The sequence below is a fragment of the Mytilus edulis genome, chromosome 5 (genome assembly GCF_963676685.1).
Source record: "Mytilus edulis chromosome 5, xbMytEdul2.2, whole genome shotgun sequence".
NCBI classification, from domain to species: domain Eukaryota; kingdom Metazoa; phylum Mollusca; class Bivalvia; order Mytilida; family Mytilidae; genus Mytilus; species Mytilus edulis.
Window position 1 is genome coordinate 45,758,704 of NC_092348.1, and position 17,526 is coordinate 45,776,229.

General features: G+C 33.5%; 1 protein-coding gene across 6 annotated transcripts in view; it reads left to right on the plus strand.

Annotated features, from left to right (window-relative positions):
* LOC139523776 (ankyrin repeat domain-containing protein 60-like) overlaps positions 1-17,526 on the plus strand; it is a 29,914-nt gene that overhangs the window by 1,774 nt on the left and 10,614 nt on the right. For all 6 annotated transcript variants that reach the window (XR_011664686.1, XM_071318029.1, XM_071318031.1 and 3 more), the window contains exons 3-5: positions 1,931-2,096; positions 16,054-16,152; positions 16,390-16,767. Coding sequence is in view for 5 of the 6 variants with exons in the window: in XM_071318029.1 (XP_071174130.1) it covers positions 1,931-2,096; positions 16,054-16,152; positions 16,390-16,767 (643 nt within the window). In the remaining variant the exon portion in view is untranslated. The remainder of the gene's footprint in view (positions 1-1,930; positions 2,097-16,053; positions 16,153-16,389; positions 16,768-17,526) is intronic.

Genomic DNA, 17,526 nt, shown 5'->3' on the forward strand with positions numbered 1-17,526 from the left:
TGTCTACAGCTTCAATATCTATATATTTATACGCAATAATGCAAAATTTAAGGAAAAAAATATATGTAGCCTTATCTAAACAGTCAAGGGTCTAACTTAAATAAGTTATCAGAGAAAAATAACATGCATGTGTTATTACAGAAATTTTCATGAGCTGTCTACTCTTTTTTACTTAATCTGTAATAACATGATTTGTTTATTATCAGTTAAATATATCATAAGTATTTTATCTTTAATGGGCACTTGGGAATTCTTGAAACTTTGCACAGTAGCTTAGTATATTACCTTGATAACTTATTTTCTAATTCCATAAATACAATTTTGATCAACCATGGTAAATCAATGAAACAAGGCCTTCAAATGAAAACTAAGCTGTAATAACAAAGCTTAGTTATTACAAGCATGTAACTTACTATATGAGTAAATGAGACACTTAGAAACTTGTGTAATGCCTCATTACAAGCTCTGATCATCATTTCTTACAATGCATTGAAATACAATGTACATTGATATGCATGTCAGAGCAGAAAGCCTTTAAATAAATATAGAGAAGCTGTAATAACACCTTTTGGTTATTTCAGGAATATATTTTCCATAATAACATAGGTGTATATATAATGCATGATTGGTAAACTATGAGCTGTTTTATCTTTGCAAAGATTAGTATACATATTTATAGCTCACTATTCGGTATGGGCTTTGCTCATTGTTGAAGGCCGTACTGAGTAACCTATAGTTGTTAATGTCTGTGTCATTTTGGTCTTTTGTGGATAGTTGTCTCATTGGCAATCATACCACATCCTCTTTTATATATATAAATAAAAATGTATATTAAAGAAAATGATAATATCAATAGAGCTTGAGAAAAAATTAACAAAATAAAGATTGTATATTGTCCCTTGGAAACAATGTAACATAACATGTACATATGTTATCACAGTTATTTGATATTTTAGCCCACAATAACAACATGTATGTTATTTTTCTCTAATAACTTATTTAAGTTAGCCCCTTGACTGTTATCCTTTGCTTCTTAGGGGTATAGATCTTTGAGTCAAACATCATACTACATTTATATATACTATTCATACAAATCGTAAGAGCTGTTATCACAAACTGTGACTAAGTAGATAAGTAATTTCTGCATAGTAGTACATTGAGATAAGTCAAAGTCAAAATCTGGTCCTCACAGACCATTACCCTTCCCTAGATTTTCCATCAAAACGTGATGGAATTTCGAGATGGAAAAAATGCCATCAAGTTGATGGAGTATTGGAACAACTTTCCATCAACTTTCCATCAGTGATGGAAAAAAATTTAACTCTGATTTACAGAAAGATATTTCTCATTTATCTCCCTTTAGATCAAACAAGTAAGTCTCTTGTTTTATTATATGTTTTTTTATGTTCAATTTCTTTTGTTTAATCATGCGTTACTTATTTTGTTTTTATATTATTTTATATTGTTTGGTTCAGTTTTTATTCGATTTCATGCTTTTCAGGTACCTGTGATTTACAGTCATTTTTTTCTCAATAATATGTCATGATCTTGAAATACAGACCAAGTTACCATATATACATGCTATTCATTTATTTCCTTAGCTCTGATTTAATTATATAATCTTAAGAAAAAAAATTATTCATTAAACTATTGTAAACTTAGCAATGGGACCTTTTGTCTGATCAGTTTGGCAGCAATGGTAAATTTCTTTTAGGAACAGCCAAACTGGGGTGGGATGGATAAAAACTAGTGCTTGAAATTTGTTCTTTGAAAAGTAGAGAACAATTAAAGATATAACTTACATTTGTTCAAAATGTGTAATAATTTATGAACAATTAAGGTGACCAAACTATGTTTGCGCACTAAGCCAGCTAACAATGTGATTTTTTTTGTAATTTTAATTACATAGACTTTAAAAATCTTTCTGTAGGTGTTCAGTTTAGGTGTAACAGCAAACACTACCTACCATACGCCCCAGTCTGATTATATGACTAAGAAACAGAGACGTCCATGGATTGAAGAACGAGCATTCATTGCTTTATTTATAGCTAGTCACAGAGGCCATGACAAATTGGTTAAAAGATTAATAGATGCTGGTATGCTTAGTTTTATTTATTCTTGTATTGGTGCAATACATTTCATATAAGACATGCATCATATGTAAAATTCTCCAAATCTGTAATTATATAATATTACATGATACAGTATTAGATACATTCTTGTCCTAAAATAATGAAATATTAAGTTTATACATGATAAAAAGGATGTAAAACAAAATGGAGTTGTGACAGTAATTTTATTAAGTAAGATTGTTCCAATATATGCAAATTTAAAGAGCTTTGATGAGACTGCCGCCAACTTCAGGCAACATTAAAAATATATAAATACACATGCCTTGTGGTCATAAAAGTTTCGAGCACGATTTTTGTACTCAGACTCAAGAATCAACAAATCAAAATACTGGATTTTGTGATTCGAGCACAAATTTTGTACTCGGAGTACTGAGTAAAGTTTTATGACCGAGAGCCCAGGTCTGATTTAGAATTTTCAAATTCGAGAGCATTTAACTGATAAGTGCTGTATACAAGTGAGAGATTTGAAAAACTGGTTCAGCCTACATCTAGCTTATATCGTTTTTGTCGAGCCTGCAACATTTATCGCAGAAAGCTGGACATAAAGATCCAACAGCAGGGATGTTAACTAACATCTAAAAAGCTTATATAATTAATATTTCAAAAGGTAGAATAACTGGATCCTTCATACTTTGTGTAAAGATGCCTTATGTAATGAAGATTCCGTCTGTGATATGTTCTTTTCTTTGACCACATTTTCATGATTCAGTGCACATGAATTCTTAAAAAAAAGTTAGTATTTTTAGTATTCTTTATTTCTCTCTTATTATGAGTAATAGGAATAAAACTATATGTGTTTTGTGAGTACATTACAAGGTCCTCCAACATGCCTGTCAGACAGTTTTCACTTGACCTCAACCTCATTTATGTGAACAAGATTAAGTTTTTGTGGTCATGCAAGTCCATATCTCAGATACTATAAGCAATAGGTCTACTATATTTGGTGTATGGAATCATTTGTAAGGTGTTCATGTCCAACTGGTAGGTGTGATCTGACCTTGACCTCGTTTTCAAGTTCTGTGGTTAAAGTTAAGTTTTTTGTGTTTTGGTCTGTTTTCCTTATAAATACTATATATATGATAATCTAAAATTAGATCAACTATAATTGGTGTATGAAAATATTTTACGGTATAAATGTCTAGCATATATATTTTATTTGACCTTGACCCCAATTTTATGATTCATTGCTCAATGTTAAGTTTATGTTTTTTGGTATATTTTTCTAATATACTTTTATATTAGCAATATATGTCAACTATATTAGGTGTATGCAGACTTGGGGTAATTGTAATTGTAATCGTTAATCAGCTGTAATTGATTACAATTTTTCAAGTAATCATTGTAATCATTAATCAGCCAAAAATCTGATTTCATGTAATTTAATTTAATCAATTACTTTTCAAAATACCCTGTAATCCTGATTACTTTTTGATTACATTCTGATTACAATGATTTTTTTAACTGTGTTTATGGTCAACAAATTAACCTTTTTGTTATTCTTATTTAATAAATATTTAACATGTTAATAAAATAGTTTGGTTTACTTTATAAATCATCTTAATTGATTTGTATACTTCAGTAAAACATAAACTGTTACAGTATTGAAAAGTCATCATTATCCTAAAAAGAGACATATACATACAAGTAAATGGTTTTGGCCTTAGCAAAAGATATTGTACATATATTGACAATTTAAAGATGGACATATATATTTGATAATACATGTATACTGTTATATTCTAGTAATATTTTTCTTTAACCCTGAATTTTTATCTTTTGTTAATATTGTGATTTTTGTCAATTCAATAGATAACCAATTAAGGTTTGTTTTTATTGAAATTAACAATTGAGTATAGCTCTAGGACAATATGTATGATAAAAGATTAATCAGACATTCAAAATTTCTCTAATTAACACAAACTAAATTAAAAGGGCAACACTCCTTTTGCGCCAATTACCGTTTTTCAGGGGTATCATTTGCGCCAAAATTTTGTTTTCCAAATGTATCAATAGTGCCAATATTCGGAACTCATTTGCGCCACTTTACCTGTACACATGTATATCATAATTATTAATGATTAATATTTATTCTTATGTTTGGCTTAAAAAGTATTATATGTTCGGAGATATATTTCACCATGAAAATGAGCTGGAGACTTGAAGTCCATGTACAGAGAGAGAAGAAATATTTTTGCTGATAATTATTTTAGCCATTCACATATGTTGATGACACAGTTCTGTGATCCCACCATCTGTTTGGGCTGAAACTCTATAATAGAAGTATTCCACAGGAATTATTATGAACTGTTTTATGTATTTCATCTTTAAATGTTTGTCTTTTTGGACAATAAAGTGAAGTTACAAGCTACTACATACATTAAATTGGGAAGTAGTAAAGCGGTAAGAAGAAAGAATGTTTCAGAAAAGGAAATATTTGCCGTGTAAACTGCCGGTTCCAAGTCCGAATAAAGGAGGAGGGAAGTGATTTTTCTTCTATAAATGGCGCAATCGTATGTTTTATTTTTGGCGCAAATGATACCATGTAATTTTAAAACAGGTGGCGCAAACGTAGCATTGGACAAAAAAGTTGTGGCGCAAAAGGACGCATTTTTGGCGCAAACGGATCTCTCCCATTAAAAGTTGGAAAAATCTTGTTTAAAATAAGCAAAATTTTGTATGTATTTGGACTGGACTTGTAAAATGCAATGATTTTTAGTACTTGCATTTTGTATACAATTTTATTAAACAAACTATATAAAATTTTACATTGATTTTTACTAGTCATTGCTAGTAGCTAAACTTTAAATCATCCATATTTTAACACCCATAAACTGCACCTTGAAACACATGTATAGTCTAGAAGAGGTTAGAAGACAAACAGCAAACTCTTTATAAAGCTTTATTCAATTGAAGTCAAAATAATTCAGAGATCAATGATGATAAAGTGTAATGGGTCAAGCCATTGACACAATGTTCATGTATGTATGTAGTGAACTTTCGTGGTTTATTAAATATATGAAGTTTTAAGTTATCATTTAATAATTTATCAAACATAATCCTTCCCAAAACTGCTATAATTGTATTAAACTTGTATTCATTCACATCATTCAAAATGTTTTTTTTAACTCATTGTAATCAGATGTAATCATGATTACTTTGCCAATGTAATCATTAATTTAAACAGACACTTTCAGAAATGATGTAATCGTTAATTTAATTTAATCGTACAAATGACAAAGTAATTGTAATTTAATCAATTACATTGAAAGTAATCGGACCCATCTCTGGGTGTATGGAATTATTGTAAGGTGGATATGTCTGTCTTGTAATTATCATCTGACCATGACCACATTTTCATGGTTCATTTGTCATTCTTATGTTTTCAAGTTTGTTTCTTAGACACAATATATGCAAAAGGTCAACTATTATTTTAAAACATGTAATGATTGCAAGGTATACATGCAGGCGCGGATCCAGCCATTTTAAAAAGGGGGGTTCCCAACCCAGAGTAAAGGGGGGTTCCAACTATATGCTCCCATTCAAATGCATTGATCGGCCCAAAAAAAGAGGGTTCCAACACCCGGACCCCCCCCCCCCCCCCCCCCCCCCTGGATCCGCCACTGACAAGTCTGGCAGGGCAAATTGGACCTGAACCTCATTTTCATGGTTCATTTATCAATGTTTACTTTTCCTGATTAAAGTTGTTTCTTAGATTAACAATAGGCCAACTACATGTATACACATGTATTTAAAGCATAATTGGTGTATGGAAATGATTGTAAGGTGTACATGCATAAATTTCCAGTTGGTTCATCCAACCTTTGACCTCATTTTAATTCTTGAATTATTTTAAGTTTATGTTATACTCATAGTACAGATTTGTATTAAGAACTTCCAATATAATATCAATGGTAAGTAAAGAAGGTTAGACATTTCAGCGTGTGCACTCTTGTCTATACAAGCTCTCAGGCTGTTTTACAAAATGACTGACCTTGAAACACTTATGAAATGTTATAGATAAGAACACAAACTATCAATAATCACACAACAATCTAACAGAAAGACTGTGATGCAAATGACTGACCTTGAAACACTTTATATGCAATGATATAGATAGGAACATACACTATCGATAATCACACAACAATCTAACAGAAAGACTGTGATGCAAATGACTGACCTTGAAACACTTTATATGCAATGATATAGATAGGAACATACACTATCGATAATCACACAACAATCTAACGGAAAGACTGTGATGCAAATGACTGACCTTGAAACACTGATGCAATGTTATAGATAGAAACATACACTATCGACAATCACACAACAACCTAACGGAAAGACTGTAATGCAAATAACTGACCTTGAAACACTTATGCAATGTTATATTGCTCAATGTAAAGTTGATGTTTTTTGGTATATTTTTCTAACACTTAAGGATATTCCCGTGCTTGCATTTCCTATCATGATTTTCTTGAAAGAGGGTAAATGCTGCTCACAAGGAAGAAATATTAAACCAAGAGTTCCAAATGGTGAAGTTGAAATCATCCCTTTGTAAATTTGACGTACGCCATCACAAGTTGGTTGACAGTTATGGAATAACCGTTTCACAAATGCTATCAGATATGTTCCTTAGGTGGTTACAGCTAAGACTACGAATTACATAAATATGTATTTTGAACAATAATTATTAAAAGATCATAATTTTTAACGATATAATCAAAACTACCAATCCAACATGCATCGTTTAAGTTGTATTTCGTCATATTTCAATATATTACGACATAAAAAATTACATGCATCCTGGACTCATCAAAATCTATTGGGACTCACCATTTCGAAAAGTGATGAGTCCCAGTACTCACCATGAAAAATTCCTAGTGAGAACTCTGTACAATCCCCTTCCCTTTCATGAATGTGACCTACCGAATTAGACTATTTACCAGATGCGTTATAACATTAGCAACATGGCGGATGCCAGGATCTGCTTACCCTTCCAGAGAACCTGAGAACACCACTATAGTTTTTGGTGGGGTTCGTTACAGTTGCTTATTCTTAAGTTTTCTATGTTTGTTTCATGTGTACTATGTGTGTCTGTTTTTCTTTCTCGTTTTAGCCATGGCTTTGTCAGTTTATTTTCGATTTATGAGTTTGACTGTCCTGATATCTTTCGTGCCTTTCCAGCAAAAGCTGTTTTGTAACTTATCGGCATTCATTTTCTAATTCTTCAATTTCTTCTCCCGACACGCGTCCTCGCAGCTCTACAAGATTCTTGTCAATTGTCAACTTTCGACATCTTTTGTGTCTTTCTATCCCTCTATTAACGAGACCAAGCCTGGAAATCAAATATTTTTTTTTATTTTAAAGGCTGAATTAATGTTACTTATTATTAGGCCGAATAGAAAAGATATGTTTAGGGTGACCTGTTAAAAATGGAAATAAATAAGATTAGACTGCAGCTGACGACTCGACATAAGTTTTCTAACTGATTAAAAATGTCACGAAGACCGTTATAATTAGGTAGCGTCGAGTTACCCAAAACGAACCTTTTTAAATTTTCGGTCCTACTCAAAGCGCCCGGGTAAAGAAAAATCGCCCGGGAAAAAAAACAAAGCCCGTAGAAAAGAAAATGCGCCCGGGAGAATAGCATAACAATATGTTATTGAACAGATATATCATGTTAAGGAGGGGTATTTGCGAAAAATACCAGTCGAGAGAATGTTAAATTTCACGAGCCGTAAGGCGAGGGAAATTCATTCTCAAGACTGGTATTTTTCGCAAATACCCCTCAATAACATGATATATCTGTTTAATTACACCGAATGTTAATGTACTAAAACGCATTGATGATCGTGACGTTACAAGCGTCCAGTCGGATAGAGTATTTTTTGGCAAATACCACGGCAGAGAGGGTAAAAAAGGCATATCCTTTTAGCAAATACCCCGGTGGCGTTAAAAATGAACGATATTCATTTTATAACAGTAAATTGGTGAAAAATACACTGGCTATTAACCAATCAAAACCCCGGATTCTTACATAAGGTGTAATTAAACAATAAATGTTTTCCTTGCTTGTTTTGTCCTTGATATAAATGGTGGTATGCACGATGCTACGATCGGGAATTTGCAGTCTTTAAGATGTTCCTCGCAGACAAAAATGTGAATTATTCATGCATTTCCCATGACCAGTCAGCTGAATACACATAACATCAGCTTTATTACGATTGACAGATATGAGATTTGTAATATAATTATATAAATAATAAAGAGAAAATAATAAAACTTTTCGTTCAGACAATGCAAAAGGCACGCTTTTGGAATTTTAATATTTCTTTATTCTACATCCGTTTTCATTTTTAACAATCGTTTAACTGTACCACTGTTGATTTTGCATTTTTCATTTTTATATCGTTTTTGAAAATCATGTCTTTTGATGTCTTACATTTTATAAATCTTTAGCATCAACTTTGATCGATCCATTTGATACTAATTCTCCTCCTTGCAGGGGACATAGAGCAAAACCCTGGACCAAGAACGAAACAACAAAGTATATACCCATGTGGACTTTGTGAACACCCAGTCACATGGAATTGCGAAGGAGTATGCTGTGATGACTGTAACATCTGGCATCACAAAACATGTATTGAACTATGCTCTGCAGACTACGACCTACTGCAAAGATCTAATGTACAATGGCTATGTTGTAAATGTGAAAGCATCAACGTTTCTACTTTCACTTTCCACAGTTACGAATTGAACACTTCAAACTATTATGATCCTTTAACCCACAACAGCACATTCGAATCAATTACGTCAAATGCATTCAGTCCACTAAAAGCCAGCAGTCCAAAAGGAAATAATTCAATGAATAATAACACATCAAAGAGTAATAAAAGCAAAAACAGAACAAACAGAACAAACAGCAGCAACGTATTCAATATACCAAAGAAACAAAACCTAAGAGTCCTTACACTGAACTGTAGAAGCATCAAGGACAAGACATCTGAATTTTCAGCCGCAGTCAACTACATCAAACCTGACGTCATCTGCGGCACAGAGTCTTGGCTGAAAGGAGAACATCCTGGAAAAAACCCAACTAAAGATGCAATTAAATCTAGTGAAGTTTTTCCAGAAAACTACACAGCCTACAGAAATGACCGAGGAACACTGGGAGGCGGTGTTTTCATCCTTGTACAAAACGACATCATTGCAATTGAAAAACCAGAGTTTGTAACAAAATGTGAGATAGAATGGGTAAAGATACAAATGAAAGACAAAAAAGATCTCACAATAGGCTCATTCTATATGCCACACAGGAACATGGAACACATAAAGGAATTGGATAAATCATTAGACCATATTTCAAACAAAAATCAAACCATCATACTAACTGGAGATTTCAACTGCCCAGACATAAACTGGAACACCATGTCCGTAAATCAAAATGCACAAGACAAGGAAATCCAAAGAGCTCTAATGGAAGTTATCATATCACACTCACTAACACAGATACACGAAACACCAACAAGAGGCAATAACTTACTGGACATAGTGCTGACTTCAAACCCGTCACTTATCAAAACATCCTCTAATGCTCCAGGAATATCTGACCACGATATGATTGTAACAGACTGCGACACAAAACCACATTATCAGAGTAAGAAGCCACGCAAATGCTACATATACTCCAAAGCAAAATGGGAAGATCTACACAAAGACCTGACCATACTTTCAACCAACATCATTGAAATGTACCAAACAGGCGCCACAGTACAGGAATTATGGGACAAGTTCAAGACAGATCTTTATTCGAACCTTGACAACCATATACCATCAAAACTCATCCGCTCTAAAACCAGTCTTCCCTGGATCAACCACAAAATCAGGAAAATGTTTAAAAAGAAAACAAGGCTATATCAACAGGCAAAGAAAACCAACAACTGGACCAACTATAGGCATTTTCAAAAAGAATGTAAGAGGCAAATCAGAAAAGCTGAGTACAACTACATCAACACCACAATCCTAGAAGGGCTTGAAAACAACAACTCAAAACCCTTCTGGAAATATGTAAAATCAAGAAAACAGGACAACATAGGAATAGCACCCCTTAAAAGCAATGGACACCTAATCAATGACAGCAAAGGGAAAGCAGAATTACTGATTAAACAATTCAGTTCAGTATTCACAAGAGATAAAGACAAAACTCTGCCAACAACATCAAAGCATATAAAAAGCACAATACCTCCTTTAAACATAAATACAGATGGAGTCGAAAAGCTGCTGAAAAAACTGAATACATCCAAAGCATCAGGTCCAGACGGCATACCAAACCGTATATTGAAAGAATGCTCAAAACAACTAGCACCTGGACTTACAATGATATTCCAGAAATCAATCAACACTGGTACATTACCAAGAGACTGGTTAAATGCAAATATATCAAGTGTCTTCAAAAAGGGAGATAAACATGCACCAGAAAACTACAGACCAGTATCACTAACATCTGTACCATGCAAGCTACTGGAACATATTATCTGTAGACATATACTTAAACATCTAGAGAAGCACAGAGTACTTACATCACTAAACCATGGCTTCAGATCAGGCTATTCCTGTGAAACCCAACTGCTAGTCACACTACATGACTTCATGAAAGCCTTTGACACAGGAAAACAAATTGATGTAGCTATCCTGGACTTCTCCAAAGCATTTGACACTGTGCCACACAACAAACTACTGCACAAAATGAATGAATACGGTATAAGAGGACCACTAAACAAATGGTTGGAGATGTTCCTAACCCAAAGGAAAATGAAAGCCGTCGTAGATGGGGAGGAATCAGAAGAAGCTTCAGTTGACTCCGGTGTACCACAAGGTACAGTACTAGGACCCCTTCTCTTCCTCTGCCACATTAACGACCTTCCAGATTCAGTACAATCATCTGTCAGACTTTTCGCAGATGACTGCCTCCTGTACAGGAACATAAATAGTCAACATGACCACACACTCCTACAGAGAGACCTCCAAAACCTAGAAGTATGGGCTAAAAACTGGGGCATGCGCTTCAATGCAAAGAAGTGCTATATACTTAGCATCAAGAACAAAAGCCAGAAGATGTACAGCCTAGACGGACATGTACTACAACAAGTCCAACACAACCCATATCTAGGATTACAAATATCAGAAGACCTAAAATGGACCACGCACATCTCAAATGTAGCCAAGAAAGCCAATTCGACACTCGGCTTTCTGAGGAGAAATCTACGCTTCTGCCCAAAAGATTGCAAAAAGACCGCATATATATCACTAGTACGATCAACTATGGAATATGGTGCCATAATATGGGACCCATATACACAACATGATATAAATCAATTAGAAAGAATACAACGCAGAGCAGCTAGATTCATTACAGGCGACTATAGGTCTAGAGAAGAGGGGTCAGTCACCAAAATGCTAGCCGAGTTAGAATTAGACAATCTACAAACGAGAAGAACAAGTCAACGGCTGGTATTTCTGTACAAAGTGGTTGAGGGGTTGGTCCCAGCTATTAATCCCGACGATTTTCTTGTAAAAAGTAAACCTAAGAGGAAAATCAAACCCAAAACATTTGACAATTTTGTAAGTGCCAATATAGTGACAAATTCAGTGAAGAACAATTCTAAGGCACTAGAAACTATTCCTAGCAACACCGATCCATATAAGAACTCCTTCTTCGTCAAGAGTATCCTACACTGGAACCAACTGGAAGACCGTATTGTATGCGCAGATACAGTTGAGAGCTTCAAGGCTGCTCTCCAACACCGCCAATAGGTGTCTCTCTCTCCCGTTGAGTAAAAGCCAGAATTGGTATCTTCAACGTATACATACAGATACAGATACAGATTTGCTATCTGTCTTGAAATAGTATTCATATATTATTGTTAAAATTGAAACATTCATACTTGTTTTTGTGCTTTAAATTATTACAAACGTCTATATATATATATCTGAATTTGCAAAATACTTGAATGTCTGAAATTAGAAAAAATAATAATGTGCATTAAACTTATTTTATCGACACAAAGTTGTCTCATGCCAATACAATATCTATAAAATTCCCCCGGGCGCCTTTTCTTTTCCCTGGCCCCTGTTTTTTCTTCCCCGGGCGCTTTTCTTCACCCTTCTACCCGTTTTTTAGTAGGATCCTAAATTTTAGGCCAACTTACGTAGCATTTTCTTAATCTACTAAGAAATAAAATATCAATTATGGTATTGGCTTTTGATATTAATTAAATGGGGGATTTATTAAAAAATTTACAAGATAAGTATAAACATTTTCAACTTAATAATGTTGATTGATAAACAATAACTAACTTTTATTAGCAGCAAAACATTTTCATTTTCAACTAGGAATTGTCTACGCAGTTTATGCCTAAAAATCTCCAATACAGTCAGCATAATTATAGTCCGAAAAATAACATTCTTTAAACAGTCATTCATAAAACTGTCCTTGTAACATTATTTTCCCGTTTGCTACAATCTGTGAAAGTCTGTAATCATCACTGTCAAGAATTGGATCTGTTCTCATATATTCAAATCTTCACATATTTCTGTCAGGGTAATTCTACATCGCATACAATAGTCCGAAAAATAACATTCTTTAAACAGTCATTCATAAAACTGTCCTTGTAAAACTATTTTCCCGTTTGCTGCAATCTGTGAAAGTCTGTAATCATCACTGTCAAGAATTGGATCTTTTCTCATATATTCAAATCCTTACATATTTCTGTCAGGGTAATTCTTCATTGCATACATCATGTACATATATAATAGCGATCATATTATTCTTTCTGTAAAAACATTTCGTTGGAAACAATATTTGATGCTCCATTACTGTCGATCAATCTTGTCTTACTGATATTTGCGGCTTTTTAAGCCCCGATTTTTTTAGAAAGTGGGCGGGGTTTGAATGGCCCCAACCAAGGGAATATTTTTACTGAAAGTTGCAATAGGTTAAAACAGATATTTCATATTTTTGGGATAGTTTTGCGATGTTTATAAATTATACCATAGCTTTTGTTGAAACCCCCGGCAACCTCACTCGACCTTCGGTCTCTTGAGGTTAATCACTTAATGCCAGGGCTTTCAACAAAAGCTATGGTATAATTTTAACATATATGTTAGAGAAAATGGTCTAATCCAACTCCCACCACCTGTGCAATAGTGTATAAACATTCGAATACATTACAATTTACAAAAATAATCATCAGTCGAAACATTAAAACAGATTATTTAGTAAAGGGTATACGTAGTGACATGAACTCTATTTACTAGTAGACAATTTCTCATCACTACCAGTATATTATCCAAAGTCTACCGACTTTGTTGTTCGCCTTGCGAAACAAAAATTAAAATAACAAAAATTCCGAACTGTGAGGAAAATTCAAAACTGAAAGTACTTTACCAAATGACAAAACCAAAACACAAACACAAACACAGCAAACAAATTGAAATCTGACATAGTCACAGAAGTTTTCTCTTTGACTTACATCGAGTTATTTACAATGACTTGAAAGGGGTTCGGTTGAGGACTAAACTTTTACTACAAAATTGATTGATTTATTAATTGATTGGTGTTTAATACCACGTTCAGCACAATATTGAGCTATTTCATGATATTTGTACGTCATTGAAAATACATAAAATAACATTTTTTTCACAGTGTGTACTTTCCATTTCTTTTTAACTTTTAATCACCTTGAAGTTCATAATGTACATGCATGTATGTAATTATGCAATTTGAAACTATAGTTGTCATATTCAGTCTTGGTTGTCTTGATATAGGACTGCTGATATCAAAGGAATCTTGGACTAGTATTTCTTTATTGTTAATCTTGTTTCATCCCTTCGAAAGATGTATGGACGCTATCCTCATTGTATGGTATCTATAATCAGACCATTGTGGCAAATTAGAGTTTTGACCCCCAATTTCACGGTCTACTGAACATAACAGTGTTAGTACGATTTGGGCATCCGTGTACTATGAACAGATAGGAGAACGAATATTTTTTTACCATATCCAGCAAGTCATACGCTGTAAGAGGGAAAATTCGTTTAGCAATATTGGATCTATAAATACACGATAAAACGTACGGTTTGAATGTGGCCGTTCAGTTTCGTGACTCCTGTTCACAGTATTCAATATTCACTTTTCAAGTAAAAAAAACCAATTGAAATGTACGTATAAAATGATCTTCGGTTGTCGTTTCACTTTCATACATTGGCAGTCCTCAATCCGGTCTACATTTATTCAAACTTGCTTTTTCAATTTGTTGTTCAATTTGTAATCATCTTTTCTGATCTTGACCATTCATAAAATATTTCTCAATGTAATTTATCTTATCACAAATTAGTCAATTGATCAACCTTAAAATCAGATATTCGTGCATAGTAACAAAATATAAAACTAGTAGCTAAATCTACAGTATTATATGTGAAAACACACGCTGTTTTCGAGAACACAGTCATTTTTTACTTTTTAGTCGGACGTTAGGAAGCAACCAATCTGCACGAGTTTAAAATGGCCACAAAAGAAGAATACACTAGAAATTTTTTATTTGCATTTCACTTTTTAGCTGCATTTATGAATATTTTTAACTGGAATGCTCAGGGATCTCCATGGCCTGTTTAACGATGGCGCCCCGCCATCGTTCAAATGTCTTGCGCCATCGTCAAATGACTTGCGCCATCGTTAAATTGTCTTGCGCCATCGTTAAATTGTCTTGCGCCATCGTTAAATTGTCTTCCGCCATCGTTCAAAACTTCATCGTTTTTTGTAGTCCGACGCCATTTTTTTTTTATCAATTATAATCAAATGCATGTAATTGCATTACCCTTAGGCTTTATGTTTTAATCCAATACAGTTCTAACGCCTGAGGGATATCCGGATTAAAATCGCTAATCACTTGTACCTGAGCTTGTACAGGTAGATCAACAAACCAGACAGGAGAATACTATCTGAGGATAGACGATCCATTTGTCGAATTAATCAACTAAGTTTCAGCAAATGATTATGATAATTAAGATTAAATAAATAAATTAAGAATCCAGTTACAAAGAAAACAGTTTAACAAGTCGAACACATGCTTTATTTTGACTTACGCAATCAGCATCCCCCTTTTTTAAGAAGTACAAAATAAGACGCAAAACAGTAAATATTATTTCATCGCAAATAACTCGAGTACTGCTGTAACGATAATTTAGAATAACTTTAAAAGTTTAAAAGTAAAAACTTATATATAAAAAAAATATTTCCTGTAAAGAAATATCGTATCGTAATTCCGAATTCATTTCGTATATTACAATCAAATTGATACATCCGCGTTTCCGGTTTTTATTCAGACGTTGCACAGCATCAATTTGCCAGATAAAGTCATTAAAACCCTTTTCATTTGTCAACGTTTGCTTTACAAATCTCTTTAACCTTTTACATAACCCGTACGAATCGTTTTAGTGTTGCTGCAAATCAGCCATACCGGTAATGGGTTCTGAATTTGACAGTGTCCATGAAAAATAAGCGATTTTTAACCCCCAAAAATACAAGAAATCTACATGGGGCCCTTCATGACAGCTTTTGGTCATTCTCGACTTAAGGGGGGACCATGAAGACTTGGCATTTGAATGGTTAAAAACGGCAATAAATGAAAATATTGATCCTTCTAATTCTATAATGAAAATTCAAAGTATTATATAATTTAAATAAGCAATGAATTAGCATGTTCACCATTCCTTGTATGGAGGGATAAAATACTTCCGATCGCGCTACACTGTACAGCATAGACAAGGTTTGTAATGGTGAAAGTTCCTCCATGGTTCAATTTTCATCCATGGAGATCCCTGAATGCTAATGATATTTTTTTCATTTTCCTTACAGGTGCAAGTTTGAGTGCTACAACACCTGCTGGTCGAACGGCTCTCCATGTTGCGTCAGCTCAAGGTCAATCGAAAATCGTCGACGTCCTTTTAGAAAGTGGTATGTGTTCTTAAAGAAAGCCACTAGTATCTCTAAAAGACGTACAATGTACACATATATAAAATTTTATTGACAATTGATAAGTCATGTCATGATTATTGATGTGTTTAAAATTTTATTATAGAATAGAGAATTAAAGGATTATAACCCAAAGTTTCATACTTTTCTTTGAAAATGTGTAGATCGTTTTTGTATTAACATTCATAAGCCATTGCTTGTAATTTCTTTTGCAAACAGGGTCAGACATCGGAGCAAGAGATGTTGATGGTAACGACGCTTTAGGAATTGCTGCAAAATACAACCAAGATAAAACATGTGAACGTCATTTATTTTTGTTTCGATGGCAACAGAGAGCAAAACAAACAAAAAAGAGCGCAGAACCTGAAAGAATGGCTCATCAATTTAACGATTCAGCTTTCCCAGTTTGGTTAAAGGGAAACCAATGCCAGCTTTATTTTTCAAACATTCTACCTCCATCTGAGTATGAAGGGACTAGAATGAATTCCCCTAGACGAAAAGCACACCCTCGTGAATTAACCAGGGAAAGATTATATGGTAGCGGAGAACCACACGAAGAAGAGTACGAAATTGTAGAAGATGAAGACGGCGAAGAAGGTAACTATAACTAAAGCATAGATACAACTAACAATGATATTTTTTTAAATGTTTCTGAAATATATCTAAAATTATCCAATGCATGTAACTTTGCAGTAAGTGTCAAATGAAGTCATTTACTATATCTTATATAATTAGTTATCAAAGGTACCAGGATTATAATTTATTACGCCATACGCGAGTTTCGTCTACATATAAGACTCATCAGTATAATAATTGTCAATATAATGAGAATTTATACCACTGTCATACAAGTGAGAGGTTAAGCTAGGTTTATAGTTTAGAACCAGGTTTAATTCATCATTGTCTACATAAGGGAATATGCCTGTTCTTAGTCAGGAATATGATAGTTGTATTCCATTCGTTTTATGCATTTGAGCTTTTGATTTTGCCTATTGATAAGGATCTTTTTTTTTATTTTATTTTCATTTCAGTATTTTGTTATTTTACTTATTGTTATCCCCATTGTAGCTAGATATAGAAACATTACTAATTGAAATATTTGTATCTTGGTAATATCCAGGAGGGAGATCATTCCCCCTAAAAACACACTTTTTAATTCATTGTCAAGAAACCTTTGTCAGCTGTCCATGGTTGAAAATCATCCATTTTGCTTATTTCATGACAAATTATGTTGGTAATTATAAAACAAAATGCCAAAATTAAGCAACCACAATAGAAAAGGAAAGCCAGTATCAATATCTGAATACTTTTTTAGGGGTATTTAAATGTTATTGCCAAAATCAAGTAACCAACAAT